General features: G+C 39.4%; 1 protein-coding gene across 7 annotated transcripts in view; it reads right to left on the minus strand.

The window, feature by feature from the left end:
* Window positions 1-2800: 2800 nt before the first annotated feature.
* Window positions 2801-20031, minus strand: part of LOC150078494 (one cut domain family member 2-like) — a 352098-nt gene continuing 334867 nt past the window's right edge. For 5 of the 7 annotated variants that reach the window (XM_090385364.1, XM_090385362.1, XM_090385363.1 and 2 more), the window contains one exon: window positions 2801-5098. In XM_090385364.1, coding sequence (XP_090241490.1) covers window positions 4752-5098 — 347 coding nt within the window. In that variant the 3' untranslated portion in view covers window positions 2801-4751. The remainder of the gene's footprint in view (window positions 5099-20031) is intronic. The other 2 variants (XM_090385366.1, XM_090385365.1) reach the window with 1 other exon arrangement.

Here is a 20031-nt window from a genome sequence, read left to right on the forward strand (position 1 = left end):
TAAATAGCAGAGGCGGTGCAGATGTGATGATTAATTACACGGCGTTGTGCTAATAGAGCTTAAAGCTGCTGGCATTGAGTGTATCAACGGAACTTATTAACACAGCCAAGTTCTTTGCAACTGTTAATAACAGAAGGTTCAACCCAGTTGCACAGGTTGGCCACCAGTTGGCGAAATGTTACAAATTAGTAGGTGATCCGTTGTGGCGTTTATGAGGTTATAATGTGGTATCGAAGCTGTAGGCACACAGTGCTTAAAGATTTTTGTTCCTTGGGAGAAATCTTAAAGACGTCTGCAGCGTGGTAAGGAAAAGTCGATGATAGCTTTTCAAACAGTAATAAGTGATTGGCTACCTGATTAAATTATAAATATTTAATTTTCTTCATTTGTTTCGATATTTTATTTTGTGGATAATGAACTTAAGCCAGTTCAGACGAAACTGCTTCGTCGCGGATTTCAAAGGTTAGGAGTGAAATAATCTTTCTTTGAAGGTTTCGCTCTGAAACTTCACAATATTCAGCAACCTCTTTTGCTGATCAAAATTCTACGTGTGCTTTAGACTTTACAGGATTCGAGAACTATATTTTTTGATATTTTTCCACGTCGGAAACTCCTCTTCAACGATTTAGAGTATAAGGCTCACCTATACGGGTGCTTCCTCCACAAAAAATTGATTACAGAATGCTGCCCACGATAACATTAGTCCATTGACATTCGATGGAGGCCCTGTAACAGTTTATTCTGTAAATAATTTTAAGATTGTTTGTCTTGTTTATGTCGAAAGGTAAAGTATTTGATAAATAGCAGTGGTGCGCGAAAGAAAGCTGAATTTATTCGAGTATTTAATAGTGGCTCTGCTGGGCGTCATGTACGCGATCCATTGGATTATTCTTATTTTTTCATCCTGTGTAGCACGTCACGTGAACGTTAATAAATTGCCACAAATGAACTGATGATCGCAAGGTAAAAAGGCTATGCGTGCCAGTAACTCGGATGTTTTCTCTCTCATGGATATGAGTTGCTATGGTCTCTCTCTGGTTTCATCTCAATGGTTGGAATGTACCTTAGAATGAAAAGAAGTTGAATTTAATTATTAACGATTATTTTAGAAAATAATTGAAATCTTCCTGTAATATTTTAAGTCTATAATTCGTTAGAGTAAATATATATGTGAGATTGAAATCGGATCACACTAATCGTGGTATTGTGCAGTTTCTTAAACTTCCCTGGAATGTGTACTTGAAGGGCAAGACAGCTGCTGCAGTCGTCTTGATAGTAAACTCTAAAAAGTGTAGAGAAAGAATATAAAATCAAATGGCTCAAATTTGTGCGTGTTTTTAATATTATGCAGTTAAGACCTTAATATATAAGAGGAGTAATCGACTGTGGATTTATGTTTGAGGTATTAACAAAATCGGAGAATTTTTTTTTTATTCCTCCAAGAAAAGTTTGTCAGTATCAGATCATTTCAATCTCTCTTAGTAAAGTGATAAATTTCGGGAATTTATTCAGTTTTATATGCGAACGTTCTCGACTAATAATATCCTCTTCAGAATAAACATAAATAATTAATTATCTCACATTATTCATGTTTCATTCAAAAAACCTGGAAAACTGCATCATATTCTGTAGAAATATAGTTATTTGCTACCTTAAACTCCAGAATGCAAAGATATAATAAAAAGAAACATTGTCAGGAGCAATCTGTTGCAGTATCAAGTGCTGGGAATCCAGTTTTATGTAAGAACTTAAAAAGGATAGATTAAATAAAGTTATTAAGCCTAGCTTTATCCAGCGAAAGGTCGGATTGGGTGAACTGCGTAACCGCAATTCAGAGTGCTCCCAATTGCATAATATTCCCTTTGCTCTTGCCAAAATTTCTTTTGATCACTAAAGTCGAAGAAAGTCATCCTTGATTCTCAACAAAGTAACGAAATCCATCACTTCTGTTTCTTCAATTCTTAAGTAGACTTCCACTGACTAGATAATGTAAATAAACACATGTATCTCAATAAATAACCTTTGTATATATTATAAATAAACGCTTAAGTAGACTGTTTAAACAAATGAAAATAATCATAAAATGACTAGATTAGAATGGGTATAGTATACAACAAAAGTTCCAGTTGGAGCCATCATCCACGATTGCAGGATTACCTGGGTCAGATGGCGGCAATGAACTCCTAACCAACTCGCCAGTTTGGAAAAACGATTTGCAAGAAAATTATTCCCAATAGCTGTTTTCATAGTTTTTTTTTTTTTAACTTCGAAAAATAAGATGACTAATCAATTTGAATGCTGCTGACCACAAGAGGTCAAGTCCTCCCAACGTTTTATTTATTTTGTTTGAAATAGGGAACGGGGCGCTGAAAAACTGTCAGAACGGGCCAATTATTGCACGAGATAAGCAATAATGGTTAATTTCATCATCTTTCTACATGAAGATTTAATGCGAATTTAGTGGACATTAACAAATCAGACTAATAGAAGGTTCGCCCTATCAGCTCAATTCTTCAGGCCATTCCAACGATTTTGGAGTAACGTGGAAAAAGACATTAACCCTAAAATTGTCTCATTCGTTGCTTTATTTGAATTTGTACAATTTATTGCAACTTTTCCAGTTAGGACTGAGTTGTCACCTTATAGGTTAGCCTTCATATCTGTTGATGGTTGTGATCGCTCTCCTACAACAAGAAATTGCAAAATGTGCTGTGGTTTTCATTATGATTCTTGGCTTTAGCTGAAGTACGTTCCCCCTTTACTTTAAATGACAGGGGGGTGGGGAAGCTAGTACTTTTTTGTCGATTTAAATGGACCGCGGCAAGCTGAAAATCGAAATTCCGTAATGACTAGTTCAACCTTACAAAAAGGTTTGATGACTAGGTTTGACTAGAACAACACATATCAAACATCATGTCTTTAAAACCTTTCTTTGCATCAAATGAAAACCGCAAATCAAAATCCCCCCCCCCCTAACCTGTTATGGATCAAAGCTAAGAAATAAGGTTGCTAACTATGGTTTTCTGCAATGGAACTTTGCTATATTTGCAGCAAAAATGACTGGAATCAAAAACCCACTGACGATCATCTTCGTAATGAACATTCCTATTAACTGGCATCCATCCAGCTATCTGGCCAAGTACAGTTTTCTACTTACTTTTAATTCTTTGCGAGAAACAGTGAGGTCAGTTCTTATTCCTGATGCTGGGTTTTTATCGCTCGCTTTTTCCTCAGTTGGTTGCGTCGAAATTAAGCAAGTTTCTTTGCTTCCAGACAATCTAAGAACGAGCAGAGGAAGCCAGTGGTTGTTGGTGACCTCCTAATGAATCAAAATTTCTGTTAAACTTTCTTAGGTCGAAACCTTTACTCTCTCCCAGCTACTTAAACTGCTTTATCAGATGGGGTAAACCGATACAAAGAGCTTGCGATATTAACTTCATTTACATGGGCATAATTGTGCGCAACAAGGTGCCGGTTATCGCTAAATAACGGGCGTGCAGATGTCGTCCGAGCAGCACCGGGAGTCGGAGGTGTACTACTTAGCATAGCTCGTGTTGGACGTTATGGAAGCTTCCACTGGCGATGACAGGCTGGTTTAAGTAGCATAATGTTATTCCATTTTTCGCTGCTAAGGACATGTGTCTCTTCGTAAGCTGTTGGCTGGAATAATATAACTTTAGGAGAGGCACCGCGGTTTCGGTGACACTGTATCGGCTGCAGATGGGAGTTAATTAACTCAGCTTCATGCTCAGGGCTAATTTCCGAGACTTGTGCATAATTAACGACCCACGCTTGAAATGCTTGAATGGGCTTCGGGTGGGAATGGCAAGATGGAATGCTAAAGTGATAAATATGGCGAAAACTGCAATTAACTGGCAAACAGTTTCCTTGCTGCAAGCTTCCCAAGCTGGCGATTTGGTTTCGGAAACAATAACAACAACAGTATTCATTAAGGGGATGAAATGATGGAGGGGAAACAAAGAAAAACGAGCGTGGCTGCTGCCGAATTTCTTTGATATTACGCTAAATTATAATGGGGCATCAAACCAACATTAAGTCGCTAATATTCGTGGCTCACAATGGAGCGCTATGTGTGAATTGCACTGGACATTAGAGTAATTGTGTAGGGGCAGGTCGATTTTTGATTCTGCTGCACAGTTGGGTGCGTCCTCAGTCGTTATCTTTTGGTAGTGACGTCATAGAGTCGAGGTACTAATTGCTGTTACTCGGGGAGACTTAAGTACATAGGCGAACTAGGGAGGAACATTCCTACATGAACTATACACGCACCTTATAAATGTTACGCTTGTAAATACATTCCCCGGACCTTCCTATGGGAATAACATTAAGATGTGTAGCTGACGCTACCTTGAGCTGTCTCTTACCGAAGTTAGAAATCTGTTGCTTCTGGTAGGGAGCTGAATGCTCTCGCTCTCTACTAAGCCTAATCCTGTCCAGTTGTATTTGGGTTTAGTAACAGACGTAGTCAAAAAAAGCGATTTGCACCAGCAGTGGTGGGTACAGCTGTGCGAGGATTAGGTTTAGTTTACAGGCATGGAGTCCGCATGCAAGGACGACACTATACACCAAGTAATTGCTAGAATGTGCATCGACAGACCAATGTGCCCTTGCGCTTAAAATCTAATCCGACGTCTTCGTTTCCTTTTTTCCCCCTTGGGTTGGGGATCTGGGATTCCTAAGTCAGGTAGTTGCTAGGACTAGAACTCTAAAGGACGATACAGAAGCTGGGGTTACGATGTGGTGACGGCAGCAGTGGGGGTTGGGGGAATGATGGTTGAGGTTGGTAGCGAACTTGTCACATGGTTAATTGACGACAAGGATGTCTTGGACTTGTCCTCGTCCTGCCATTTGTCCTGAGAGCGCCTTCGGGCGTTCATGAAAAAATTTCCAACTGTGCTAAGCTCCAGCCCCAACTGCTGCGATATGGTGATCTGCATCTCCTTGGAGGGCCGCTTCGTCTCCTTAAAAATGGCCTGTAGGGTGCGCCGCTGTAGGTCTGTAAATACCAAGCGGGGCTTCTTGGGGGTGTTGGGGTTCTTTTGCTGTTGCTGCTGCTGCTCTTCTTTCCGTTTGCAGGCTGCGGAGGAGAGAAAAGAAATTGCATATTACTATCGGGGTCAAATGACACTTCTTATATAATACTTACATGTGTGTGTATTGTCCACACTTGAAATGACACAACTTAGTTAATACTTACGTGAAAACTCACTTTCATTTAGAATAACAAAATTAACTTTCTATTGCTATCAAAATTGGACCACGCCTCGAAGTCAGTGAAATGCAAACAAAGTAAACCAATATCAACGTGTTCGCAGTTGCTCAAGAATATTTGGGGCCGGCGGGACGAATTGATTTCTTCAGAAATCTTTCACTTCGGTTAAAGATTTCTGAAGATTTCCAATCATTTTTATGGGTGTTGAAAAGTGACACGAGGAACACTGATACATTCGTGCAACAAAAATGAAGTTTCCGCTATTGTGTGCAGAAGACTTGCTGACGAACGCTTTCCCGATTATTCCACAGATGCTCAATGGAATGGGATGGCCGAAGACACTTCCTTTGGAAAGGTGGATGGTTGCACCTTAAAAGTACCTGTCCATGGGGTAAACAAGCAATAGTTCTGGATGTCTCTGACCACCTTCAGGATCACCAGAGTGTCCTCCTGTGCGTCTCTGACAACCGTATATTCTGGTTGGTGACAATAAATCAGCGATTTCTGTGACGGTCGCCTACTCCCGTTAGTGCATGGTACAGTAATGACGCTTTGTGATATTCCCGATTAAATGTTCTGTAGTTTGGCGAAGATTACACTTATAATCCTGTCCACACAGTTTTGGCAGTTTGCGTCTGTTCACTGGTTTCGTTGATAGCCAAGTAAGGGAGAGAGCGACTATCTTCATTTGTTAAGAAGACAGTAGTCATTCCGGTGAGCGTCTACACGCGACTGATGTCTTATTTTTTTTTATATAAAGATAATACTTTTGTGTTTTCATTCACTGAACTTTTAAATATTCTTAAAGAGGAGAATAAAAACCTCTGGACCAGGAAATAATATTAAAAAGATGCGCATGAGCGGTTCTGTTTTGTTTCTTAAACTTATTCAGAAGATCCTTAAATAATACAACATTGGTAAATCATCAATTCATTCTCAATGCTTGAGAAAAAATCGCAAGTCATGTTATCGTACATTACTTTAGAAATTTTTTAATAAAATTAAATATTTTAATCCACCCAGGGTTCGAGGATATGTTCTCGGTGTCCCTTTCTCTGATGTTGGAGGGATGGTACTGCATTCCTCGTTGTCTCCAGATGAAATAACATCTAGAACGGGACTCACCAAAGAACACACTGTACCCCATTTGTCAGGGCTCCAAGTCGCATGTTCATGACACCAGTTTCGACGAGCTGTGCGGTGGTTTTGGGTTAATGGATTACAAACTATTAACTTCCTTGCATAAAGTCCACTTGAATTGACCCTTCTTAACACAGTTCGGTTGGATTCACCGCAGTAGCCTCAAGAGACAAATGATGACAGGATATCAGAGGGTTCCGTCTTGCTGTTAGAGCCACGTAGCCCTCGGGCGACCTTGGCAAGCTCTTCTTGTAATGGTTCCTGTCTCCTGAAACTACTTCCATAGTACCGAGACGACACTGCGTGTGACACATTAAGTCTACCTGCCATCCTGAGTACTGGAGATGCAGCTATTTCACTGAGCAAAAAGAAAAATAGGAATGAAGTGATGTGGTTGCACGCCGTGTTTTTATAGGCATGAATATTTTGCATGCCAGGATGCCTATTATTATTAGCCATATGGTGCAAGGAAGCTTGAGGCTTATGCCGCACTATCCAAAAAAATTTAAATACACTGAGAGAGAGAAAGATGGAATCGCCAAAAAAAGAGAACTATGATATCCAGCTCAGGACCCTGGGTGTGCCAAGCCCATACTCACAAAATGTGAGCCCTTGGGGATATTATATCAAATATTCGCAATAAAATATTTATGAATAACATTTTGTTCTTTTAATTTTGTCGAGAAAAGTAGTCGAGTGAATAGAGCATCATCTTCCTATTTACTTGACTCACTACTAGGTATTACTATAAGTTGGTCTGTCGACTAATCCGTGTGAACTTATCTGAGCACCAGTCGAGTTACGCGGCTTTATGACCCCTTTCTTCTATTTACATATATCCCAAACCTTTGATTCTAATAAAGTGGTGAGACAGTGTACTAGTCTTTGCTGGTCATTCAGCTGATATATCTTGTTCTCCGTGAATATATTAATGTTCACAATCATACAAGGGTCGATCCAAGAGTAATGCCTCTTTGGCCATAAAAGTATAAGGACACATTTATTTTTTTTATCAATATCATTTATTAAACAAACACTGAGAAGCAGGTGTACATTTTTGTCATCGTTCTTTCCAACTGACATATGCACTGTGGTAAAAGGACGAGCTCTGTTGAATCCGGCTCCTCATCACTCAAAAGTTTTTCCACGAGGATATCTCAACATATGTCCAAATAGAAAAAAACATCACACGGAGCCAAGTCCAGGCTATATGCAATATGAGGCAAAGGTCCGCAATTTTCATCTGAGTCACATGAGCAGTGTGTGGCTTGGTGTCCTGTAGAGCCGTTGTTTTTGTTTTCTAGTCCAATAAGCTTATCAAGTGCTTGGGAATGCCTTTCCATATTTATAATTTGATCTTTCTTTGCCCCAAAAACACTGACCATAATTTTTTTTTTTTCCTCACTGGAAATTATGAGTACTGCCATTTAGAAAAAGATTTATAATGGAAGATCCTGGCCACATCGCCTGTTATTAGATCTTTAAAAATTTCCTTCTTGGAGAATTTAATTTCACTCACTAACGACTTGAATACCCATTTGAGGAATGTTTTCCTACAATCGAATGTGTCTAAAATAGTTAATATACTTCTTCATATCATCCAAAATCTTTTGTCTTCCCCTTGCTGACCATAACTATCAGTGGCTTCTTTAGAACGTGCAAACCATCTACGGTCATTGCTTATACCAATAGTGCCTTTTTGCGTACTTTTCCAAATTTTTCACGAATTCGGACAGCTGAGTTTTCGATTGATTTGAAATGGAATCTCACTGACCGTTGGGAGAAACGGATATCAATTTGACTGTTCATAACTTCGGATCTATAATAGATGGGAACTTTTTTTATTTTAACAAGTTCACGCGTTAATATCTATGCTGGTAATAATATGACTGTGGATAGTTGAAGAATGTGCTAAAAAGTAGTTTTTCCAGATCTTTTGTGTTCAGTTAGTGCGAAAGTTTGTCAAATGATTCGTCAGCAATTTTGTATCCACGGTGAGGCATGGTCTTATTGTCCAGACATGTCCAAAATTCGCGAAATTTTTTTGGAGATGTGTTTGGACAATAAGACCATATTGCGTGGTCATATAAATGCAAAACTTTCAGCATCTGTTGTGCCCTTTCAGATTTACAACGGGATTGAAATACTAATGTTTTGGAACAATCTGATTTTTATTTGGTGTCTGCTCCTACCAAAATGAAATCTATTTATATAGAATGATAAATTCGAGACATCAAAACAAATTAACTCACACAGTAAACTCTCCTGATTTTAGGGAGTATTATTGGTTGAGTTTTGGAAGAACTCATTTACAATGATTATCTTTGTCTTTCGGGCAGCAGAATGAACTCGCCTTGGTATTGCACTACTTTCAACAGATAGTTTTAGGTGTATTACAGCCTTTAAAGCTGATTTTGTATATTGCATGGCAGTTCACATCGAACAACTTTAACTGTTTTGTTTGCGTGTTGTTAATAGACAACCTGCTATATCATGAGAGACCGCTTAGTCCTGAAACAGGCTTTCACAGTAGTCTCATCTTTTAAACAAGTGGCCAATTAATTTTCTGGCGAGGCCCCCTTTCTGAAGGCAGCCCAATGCCAGTTTGTTCTGCTGTGAGAATTAAGAGCATTGCATTGTCTGTGCAGTTTAAACACTGCAAGCATCTCATAAAGAAAGAAACGTCGCCATTTTTGTTTTTACATGGATTCTTAAATATTTATTTGTAAGATACATGGAGTTTTAGAGTTTACTGCATTAAAACAGAAGTATTTTTAGCAAAATATAAATATGTTGACATCATGTGTAGTATATTTCTGTATAAAGTTCACGACAATTAAGCCTTCTGATTTATATCAATTCCACAGATGGATTGGATCACTCTAAACAACATTCACCCACCTCAATTTTTTTTAAATGACGTAGTTACAAAGCTCGTGGTCAAACATACATTTTATTAATATACATTGATTAACCCCCCCCCCCCCCGGGTGATTTGTTAGTGTATTCTACTGCATAAAGTTAAACTCGCCCGCAACAGAACTAGGTAATAATTGGTGACGTTTCTGGATTCCTTATTGAATCCTGCCATCTGGAAAGATTTGGCGGCTGCAAAACAAATTAATATTCTAATAAACCCACATTAGATTTCAATGAATGTTACAATTTAAATATAATCTTGTCTAAACAAATCCGCTGAAGAGAGCGACGGGACGAAGTTTTATGGACTTTGTTTTTTTTACAACGGATCAATTAGTTGGTGATGGCTGCATTCTTTTTCGTCCCAGAAAACAAAACCGACCATGCAATATGCACAGCTAGCAGTTCAAAGATAACATAATATTTTTGGATATTAGATTACCCTTAAATGATGGAACTGCATATCGAGTTGTTTGTATATGTAGTCCAAACGGGAAACATGAAAAAAAGAAAATTAAATTCAGTCGCTACACTCGTAATCCTCAAATATTTCATAACGCACGCTTTTATTCTCGCTCCTCCTGAATTCTTGAACAAAATCCTGTTCGTTAAAGGGGAGTCCAACGTACGCAACTGGCGAGGGAAGTTGCACCTTATCAGTCACTGAAGGTCATGTTGTAACTTCGCCATCATTTAAACTGAATTGCTGCAGGTGGCGATCACTGGGCACGCGCTTTTGGAGCGAGTCCGCAATATATCACTACTTCCTACAACCGTCGGTAGGGTTGAAGACATCACTCATCTTCGGCCCTATCTCGATCCATCACGGGAACCGAGTTTAGCCGCATTTATGCTTAGAATTGAGATAAGGCGGCCAACTGGCTTCGTTTTACAAAGAAGTGGCTGCTGCCAAAAGGTTGTACAAATATAAAGAATACCAACCTATAACGTCAACTTCCCGTGTGAATTATATATACAATTAGGAGCAGAGAACCCGTTTTTTTTCCAAGTAGCCTTCCGCGTGATGGTGGTGATCTCTGCTTTGCACTATTGGGCATCTGAGGCTTTTTACGATAAGGGCATGTAACAAAAGGGATGAGATTTTCGGAGGTCCGATAGGTAAAATACCTTTTGTTAACTTCGAATCTGATCTTCTTCGAATCTTCCAACAGCTTGGCTGGATCATTTTCAGCTCTGCTACAAGGGATTTTAGTGAACCCCTTGTAAATAAGAGAATATCTATTCATTTTTACTTTGTTATGAACAAACATTGTAGTTTATTCGTAACAGAGTTCAATTTATACAAGTTAATTTAATCTTACAAACAAATATATTCGTCGGGTGTTATTCTTTCAGATTACGTAGTTGTAAGAGTATGCGTTTTCTGGACTGAAAAACAGTTTCTTAGCAGCAAAATCTTTACGATAAGTGACTGAGAACAGGGAGAAAAAATCCTGGAGCAGCTTTCTCTATAATTTTTCCTCACCTTTGAACTGAACCCAAGACAGGGTCACTTTAAAGGGTGAAATGCACGTTTTAATTCTATCTGAATGAAAGAATCCCCCTTCTCTTTTTTCGAGTTCTAATTTATTTTCTTTTCGGCACATTTTTATGGATTCCCCCCCTTCCATGCTTCAGTTAATCACGTGAGTGTCTCCTATCCTTCTTTGTTTTCTCCAATTGCTGTCATCGATTTTTTTTTCTTTTTTCGACTTTCCAATCCCTCTTTCATTGTATATTTTTCGCGTATTTTTCTTAATTTCCTTTTTTTCCCCTTCTCGCAGCTTTTCTTTTTTTTTATGGCGGGATAGTTTTTGCTCTATTCCGTCTCTGGTTTTTCTATTCTGTCAATCTCACCTTTGGCACGGCCATCTATAAGAGGAGTCCTCTCGATTGATCTGAAGATGTAACAGCTGTTGGCAGCCCTCTCTGCAGCCGCGACGGAATAAGCGATGCAGCCAATTAATGCTGCCTCAGCTGCTATTAATTTTTAGTGGGGATGGTTAAGGATTCATGAGACCCTCGATCTCCAAGACGATGATGTCTGTGGTCAGAGGAAACAGTCGGTAGCGAAACTTTCAAAATGTCGTCTCGTTCCTTGAAAGTTCTAGAAGAGCGAAAAAAAAAAACCTTTCGAAGGAAAGAAGGCAGCGACACAAGAATTAAATAACCGAAGCTTTCCTGAAGGTAAAACAGCGCGTTTAATGAATTTGGCACAGATTTGGACTTAACTTTCAACGCGATGTAAATACCATTTATTGCCATTGTTAATAATACAAGAACCTTCTGTTCAGACCAACATTGATTTCTTTTTGCTAGAGTTCAGCTTTAAAATTACTGTCCACTTCTCGTTATTAAATTATAACTACACGGTCTTCGGAATAGGGCAAACGTCATTAAAAGAAAGATAATTCGCAAAACGACACGAATGCAAAACGAACGCGCATGATTACCGATTAAAATACGCTTCTTCAACAGCAGATCGATGCTTCTGGCCACTAAGTTGACGTTGTCCAGTGTCGGGCAAGAAAGAGAGCCGCCCAATGTATGTTTAATGTCCACGTGTCCACTTTAGTGCATTATAGATGGACCGCACACTGTTGTCTGCGGCAGTAATATTTTATTAGCTTTCGTGTATGCAAATATGAGGTTAAAAGTGCCCGTTACAATGGACGCTTCATGTGGGGTGGGTGAGCACATTTTTCTGGGTCAACTATCGTCCGATGTTTTGTCTTTCTGTACTTTGTGTATAAATGGAGAGGACGTCTTGAATATACAAAGAATCCTATCGGCCGCTCAAGTTCCCACGTAGCTTCATAAGTATTAGAGAAAGTCACGTAATTTCTTTTTCTAAGATGTGGGAGGAGGGACATCTTGTATGTTCATATACCCAGTTCTTTGACATAACGTGGCCTCGATGCAATGTCCCCAGTTACTATCCGGCAGAGTAGAGGCGGCAAGATTATACAGGATGGTTACCAACAGGTTCGATCCGGTGGACTATCTAGTGGCCGGCCTACGACCACTTTTTTACATTTGTATCCTCGAAATGTAAGGAAGATTGGATCTCGCCATGATGTCCATCGTAAACTCAGAAGACATCAATCGTATTGCTTGATGCAGGAGCTCTTCTCTTGAGACTAAACATGGGTTTCACCACTTCAGGCCTTCAATAAGCAAAGAGATGGTAATCACAAGCTTCATCAATACCTTGGTCATTTTTTCTTTTTGGCTTAATAGTAGACGCTTCTTTTTTTTAACTTTAAGGAGACAAGTAGTATTATTTTGATGGCTGTTGTAGATGCAAATTACTTTTGCATTTTCCAGAGCCGATTGAGCTTCTAGGAACTGATCTGTTAACTCCGTATGTGCTCGTGGCTGACGATGCATTTCTATTTGCAACTCAAACCATGAAACCATTTTCTGCAGATTTTCCAAAAGAAACTCGAAGAAGAGTATATAATTATCTGTATTGAACAGCACGCGTTATTGTGAAAAATGTATATGGTTTGTTGGCGTCAGTGTTCACAACTTTTTAAGAAGAAAACTTCGGCTTCAAGACAACTGAACAGCCCCCCCCCCCCCCCCGGGAACATTAGCCTAGGGAAAACACCGATAGAAGGTGCTTGAAAATGGCGCCGGGATGAAAAATCTTCAGAGAACACTTAATAATGATTCGAAATTATTTTATGTGGAATGAAGGGTAGAACGGAAACCACACTTGATGGTAGCGTGGTCATGTGTTGTTTATTTTCAGGTCCTTAAATCATCTCCCTCCAGTATAAACAGAAGATATTTATATGTGAACTAGCTGGATTTGTAAGTATCGCTTCCAGAAGATTCACTTTCTTATGTTCTCGGTGAAATAAGACCTTAGGCTTTTAGTTTTAAATCCAATGAGTACTCAGACCTTAACTGCTGGAGAGTGTCTGGTCTTATTACTCTATTTTTATAACTTTTATCAGCAGAACGCCAAAGCGCAGGGAATTTACAGTTTGTTCTGCATCTTCTCCATATTATCGGAATTTCTGGATTGAACAACAGACTTGACCCTCAAAGACTAGTGTTGGAAGGAGATTCTCAACCACACTGGGAAACGCATGCGGCGTTGCTAAATGAGCCTGTATCATATTTCAGTACTTGCACAAGGGAAGTTACTTATAATCCCACCAAAGTGAAGGTTCAAGGAGAGGATTTGGTCGCAGAATGACAGGACTTCACCGAAATTCAGCCCACTTCAGTCAAGTTGCCACTTGACTGAAGTGGACTGAATTTCAGTTCCATCAGCATTTTAGACTCCTCGATAGCAACCCATACCTGAGAATGTCTGTGGCAGTCTCAAGGACCAAGGGGAAGAGCCGCGGTATCTTCAGCTATGTACAATACCAATTGAAGGGGCTAAGTCCAGTCTCTGACGGGATTTGAACCCGGGTCCCTTTTTAACTATAGTATTTACGATGTATTTATTAACTCATCCTTAAATATTTTCAGTTTGCTGAAACGGTTAAACAACAATCTCTAAAATCGTTCACGAAATTCATCGTCGTGTTTAAACTTAACTTCCGATAATACGGCAGTCTGGACATCGTGTCGTTCAGATTTAAACACAACTTTCCATCCGTCCCTTCCCTGCTCAAATAGGGCAAAAGAAAGAAGGCTGGTCTTTGTAACAAAATCGACAATAAAATTATTTATTTAATTATTCATAAATAATTTTCTGGCGCTGCATAAGGGAGGCTCAATGCCGAGCGCGCACTGACAAGTGGACCTCGCTTAAAAGTGGAGCGGAACGCAAAATAAACCTCAGAGAGAGAGAGAGAGAAGGCAGCAGAGCATCAAATTCTCCACAGTGCGAGCACCTCGTTAGCACTTTTTAAGGCACTTTCCAGCCGCATTTCATTTCTCGAAGTGGAACTGAACACGGATCCCGCATTCATTTTAATTATTGCGCGGACAACGATAAGATAAAGATGTGTTTTTCCTTTCGTGTGTTTCTGGAGAAGGGGGGGGGGGGGGGTGAAGAGTAGAGGAAGAAAGAGAAAGAAAAAAAAAACACGGCTTCGATGTATACTCGGAAATGCAGTCCGTATTACTCCCATCGTTGTGAGCATTTGAAGGAAACGGAGGCCACTTTCGGGGATATGTCAGGCTGGGTAACAATGAATGACGGAGTAGTTAAACTAGCACGCGCGTCTAAAATATTAGTCACGCTATCCAAAACGCTTCATGTTAGCCGCGGATCAAGAAGAGAAAAAAACAAAACAAAAAGCGGCGGCGGCCAGAAGTAGTTTTTGAATAATCCAATCGCGAGCAACATGTTTTCGTAGCGAAATCAAAGGGGAATATTCCAGTCAGATACCATTATCTTCTTACGTTAGTTAGACGCAGCGAGAAACTTTCACAAACAAACATAAAGAAGACAAAAAACAGAAGGAAACAACGATATGAATAGAACGGGGAATTGGCGGGAAGTGGCGCTTCTCTGTGTGTTCTGCGTAGCGCGTGTTGGCGGTGAGAACGGGACACCTGGTACACTAGGTTGCGTGACGGTCGGTGAATGCAGCGGCCAGCTGCCCGCTACCGCCGTGATGAATCCTGCCGTGCCACCCTCCCGACTCATCACCAACCTAATCAAGTAGCTCGGGTTCGGTCCCCCCTCCCCCCCGCACCTTATTGTTTGCGCGGAGATGGAGGGAGCAACGGGAGAGGACCCACTGGTCTGGCTGGATGAAAGAGTGACACGTGAAGGCGGAGGTGATGAATAGCGAGCAGGGAAGACCCCACCGTCTCATCAGTCCCCGCTGGTGACAGAATGCTTGAGGTGACAAGTGATGCATCCCACGTTATACGAAGAATGTCCCTCAGTGTTTTTCAGCCCACTCGTAGCCCCATTAAGAACGCGTTCCTTCCACGATACGGAAGTAAACCTCGCAATCATTCCACAGAGCACCTTATTGTTCTCCGCTAGGTGGCACTCGCATTATTTTCTCGCTCACCTTAACTGGGTTCGATGTTAATAGAAATAAGCGCCACTGGCGTCTTATAAATAAAAATAAATTTAAATAACGCGCTGCCCACCCTTATTAACAACTGTTGTTTGGGGCTCGAGGAAGATGTAAATAAGAAATTTATGTTCAGAGCCCAACTCGAGCTAATACACCCTCTCAGGCCTCAGAGAACAGTGAAATCAGAAGAGAAACATTAGCTAGGCACTCTCTCGGTCAGGGTCGAGGAATTTGCCCTCGTAGGGGGAAAGACACGAGTATAAGTAACGTTATTGGGTTGCGGTGCTGCAACTGGTCTGATTACACTCCTATTCAGTCAGACTCGGAGTACTTATTTTATTAATAATAATTACATATCGGTTACTGAAAGTATTGGTCTGTGATGACTAAAGTACGATATATAATTTTTACATTGAAGAGTTCACGACTAAATACACCCTCTATAGTTATGTATAGTATTTGTCGAAGATCTGATGACATGTCCAAGTTGAAGAATGTTTTCATAAACTCTTTCCCAGCCTCAGAGTTTAATTGTAAAGAACAAAATTACATTCAATCTGAAAACACCAGATGCGTTTTCGAAAGTTTATTTGTATCTTAAAACCGTAATATTTCTGTTTATAAATTCCTTAGCTTTCCAAAGATATGCTATACGTTCACATTATCCAGTGAGAAAATTTCCTTGATCATATTTTCGGCTATCCTGGAAAAACTACTGCAATTTTTAGAGGTTTGAAAGCTTTTCCTCTAGTATAGAGCTAAGATGAAGCTCCGTGCAAAATTTCGTTAAATTTGGTCCTGTAGAAGATAGATTAAACAGGAGTATATTTTCGTAACGCTTTTTCGTTACAAAGTTTGGAATGATGCCAGTAAAAACGTTTTTAACGTCAAAATAAATAAATACACAGTTCAGCCCGATTTCTCACGTGTACTTGGGTAAATTTAATATGTTGTAACGGAGTTTCTCCTCAAATTATATCGTGGGGACAGTGAATTCATTCCTCATTTTTCCTCTTCCTAAACGTGTACGTTTGCACCTCATAAAGCACTGAAATTGCTCGGACAGCGTAACCCTTCCTCTAGTTAGTCAGCCAACAGAGGCTAGCTAAAAGAAAAACCTGTTAAAGCAATTGAGGTTCTCGTCCCCTGAATTTACCACGAGATCTGACAGATGGCGGTAGTAGCAGCTACAAGAAATGGTTGCCGAACTTGACACACACTGAGTGGATATTTTAAGTCTGAGAATAACTCGTTGGTTTCAAATTCGGAGTAGCAACGAAGATAGAAAGTAGCATTCAGTTACCACGCGCATGAAGGATGTCATGAGCCATGAATAAATAAAGCGTATCACGCGATACACGTATTAATAAAATTCTAAGTTTCTGCTACTACTACTTTAAAATAACAAAATTAGTTTACGGTGTTTTAAAAACTGTATTCGGAATATATGCGAATGCAAATAGTTTTTCAAGGCTGTTAAAAGTTATACTCTTGTAATTTTTTTCTCAATCTTCAGAATCTCCCTTCAAAAAGCAGCACACACGTAGAATTCAGTAGAGCTGTCATTTCGAATGTACATGCTTACGTAAAACAGCGGCCAAGAAATTTTATACAAACTCCATTCGAGTTAGACTGAAGACACAGACCTAGCTGTAGCAGCCGCAACATACTCTTCTATTGGGAAGTGATCTTTATTTTAAAGTTGTTCAATAAAGCTGGTTCCAAGGAACGAACTAGAACCACGTTAGAAAAGTTTTGATCTTTTTCTCAGACTAAAATGGAAGTAATGAACGAGCTAAGGGACTGATTGACAAGTAAGGTAATTTTCTTTTATGCAAAGCCATTGTAGAAATTTAGGCAGATTAGCTCACTACATGGTCACCCATCAAATTTAGGGACATTCTCATTTAAGTAGTTCAGCTAACATAACGCGTATTGTCGCTTAATGGAAGATTTATTTCAATGGCTCAGAAATGTATCATGTTGGACATTATTAGGTGAGACCTTATATTTTTTTAAATAAATGAAAGATGAAAATCAGAAGGGACTGTGCGATGCCTGAACCTGGACGAGCAAGTTGGTTGGTCTCAGACGGCTTTTCATCCCAGAAATATCCGCACTTAATGCAAAATAACTTAGTGCGGTTCTAAAAATTCCTTGTTCTAGGGCGATTACATATTCCTTCCATTAGAGTTCATGCAAGAGAGCAAACGTTTTCAAGTTAGGTGTAAATATTAAATGTTTTTTTTTTTTTTTCATAAATTACATTCGTTGCTTCATGAAACTCAATCAAATGTGATTCTCTATATCGTGGAGGTAATGGAAACCCGGCTTGTTTTCCCTGTGGTCACGAGAATGATCCTCCTTTCAAACACTTTCGGCAAATAACCATGCTGAGCAGCCCCGCATTTATATATTACGTGCCCATTCTCTTTTTGTTCTGAAATTCGCATCTAAGCGATTTTTCTAGAAACGAAGAGCCTCTGTTAAGTCGACGTCACCTTTGCAAATACTTACGTTTCTTAGCCGAAATAAAGTCCTGAACACGAGAATAGAACGAGAATAGTCCTGAACAGATACACCATACAAGTGTACGTGCGTGTACATATCTTTAAAGGTGAGCGCAAACGGTAAGAACTACTTAAAAAATAGTCTGATTACTAAAACAAAAGATACATTTTTATCCCTAAAACACGATTAAAATCAGAAGCATCCACGATGTGATTTTTATACAGACGTTAATTAAACATAAATCATAATATACCTGACAAACTTTAAAGATAAAAAGAAACCGCAGCGTTATGCAAGCAGCTGCAGACTGATATTCTAATAAATTGCTGTTCAGGTTATGCCAGAAAAGCCTACGCCATAGTCAGTTGCTGATACGTCCAAAACAACACGTGGTCAGTTTAATTGATTTTTTTCCCCAAATTTCCTCTTTTCCTTCCTATTATTTTCACCCCATTAATTACCACGCTACGCATTAGGAGAATCCATCTTTGGCCATTCAAATCGGTAATGATATCGGTTTGGGTACAGACTTTATTTTTTTCTTGTTTTCTTCCCGAATAAAAATACCATTATTTTACACTTATTGCGTTTTAGGTGGTGCCAGCCAATGTTTAGCATCCCCGCCATATATCGTAATAAAAATATAAGTTTATTATTTTATTTCTTCTCTCCTAGACTAGGTTTGAAATGATTGGACCATGCACAGCTCGTAGTTGAAACAGGATCCGGAAGAGTTGGGCTGAGAGGTGGCAACTCAAGTTTAACGTTGACAAATGGAAAGTACTCCATATGGGTAGCAGTAACCCCGAGTACCAACTGTGCGGTACTACGCTCGGGGTAGTGGAGGATGAAAAAGACCTGGGGGTAACTGTGCAGTCAGATATGAAGAGTTTTCAGAGCAGCTCATTGCGTCTTATCAAACAGGAACTTTGCTAGCAGGCATAAGGCAATGGCCAGGCCACATCTTGAGTACTGAATACAGATCTGGAGGCCTCGATTTAGGAAGGATGTATAGCTGCCGAAACAAAGGGTGGTCTTACCAAGAAAGGCTTAAGTTCTGCAAATTGCAGCGTCTGAAGACTGGGCACCTGCGAGGCGATCTGATTGAGGTGTATACGGCCTTGAATGGGTTGAGCAGGTTCAATTCTGATGGGATTCTTCCGCTTGCTCAGATTCCGCACCTGAGGGGGGCATAAATTCAAATTAAGGAAAGAAAGTTGTCGAATAGATGTGCGGGTAATTGATTGCTGGAAAAAACTTCCATCGATCGTTGAGGACTTAAATAAATTCGAGGAGGAACTGGACAAACTTTTGAAGAGAATTGGAACTTTTTTTTTTGGCTGATGCTGTATGAGCTTGCATCATATGCACAAAAGTATTAAACACAATAAATGTATCGCTTTTAATATATTTGGCTGAATCCGGTAAATGAATACTCTTGAGTATTCAAGGCCAGGAATTAATAAACAAGTTGGTTACATTTAGGATGAGTTTGAATTTTTCTATGATTAATAAAAGGGAAAAGTAAATATAGTTGTCTTAATTAATTATTAAGATTATAACTCTAGAGTTTTATTAAGCGTTCTTTAATATTTATTACTGTCCCCAAGAGACACCAACGTTGACGAGTCTTACATAACAAAACTACATTTAATTCGCGCATTTCTTTTTTCCATACAAAATATATGGGAAAAAGAGATTGGCTTCTAATGGTTCACTTTTAATGAAATTTGCAATGGCTCGACAAATATTTTCAAAAGGCTCAAATATAAAATTTTACGATAATCCACCAACTGGGAGTCTAGTTGTTACATGCGGACATGGTGAAGCGAACGCGCTATGAAATAAAGAAATTCACGGGTTTCCAAACCCGTGAATCCCACACTAGACAGAAGTATTACAATTAATAAATATAAAACCCAACTGAAACAATTTCTTTATGAGATTGTAAATTGATTGAAACGACATCCGCGTTATTACACAATGTATACTCCCGTAAATGAGGAGATGAGTATCGATGATTTAGTTGAAACCGGGAGTTCAATGATACTCCCTCCCTGGTATGTGGAGGGCCTAGTCGAGTTAGGCATAATTACTTTTGTGAAATCTGTTTCCAGGGATCTCAAAAAAGTTGGTAGCTCATTCCAAAGTGAGTTTTCTCGTAAGTCTCCTGTAGTGTTATCCTCACGTAGGAGTACAACTACCAAACCATTTTCTTAAAAG

The sequence above is a fragment of the Mastigoproctus giganteus genome, chromosome 11 (genome assembly GCF_048544385.1).
Source record: "Mastigoproctus giganteus isolate SK-2022 chromosome 11, ASM4854438v1, whole genome shotgun sequence".
Lineage (NCBI taxonomy): Eukaryota > Metazoa > Arthropoda > Arachnida > Uropygi > Thelyphonidae > Mastigoproctus > Mastigoproctus giganteus.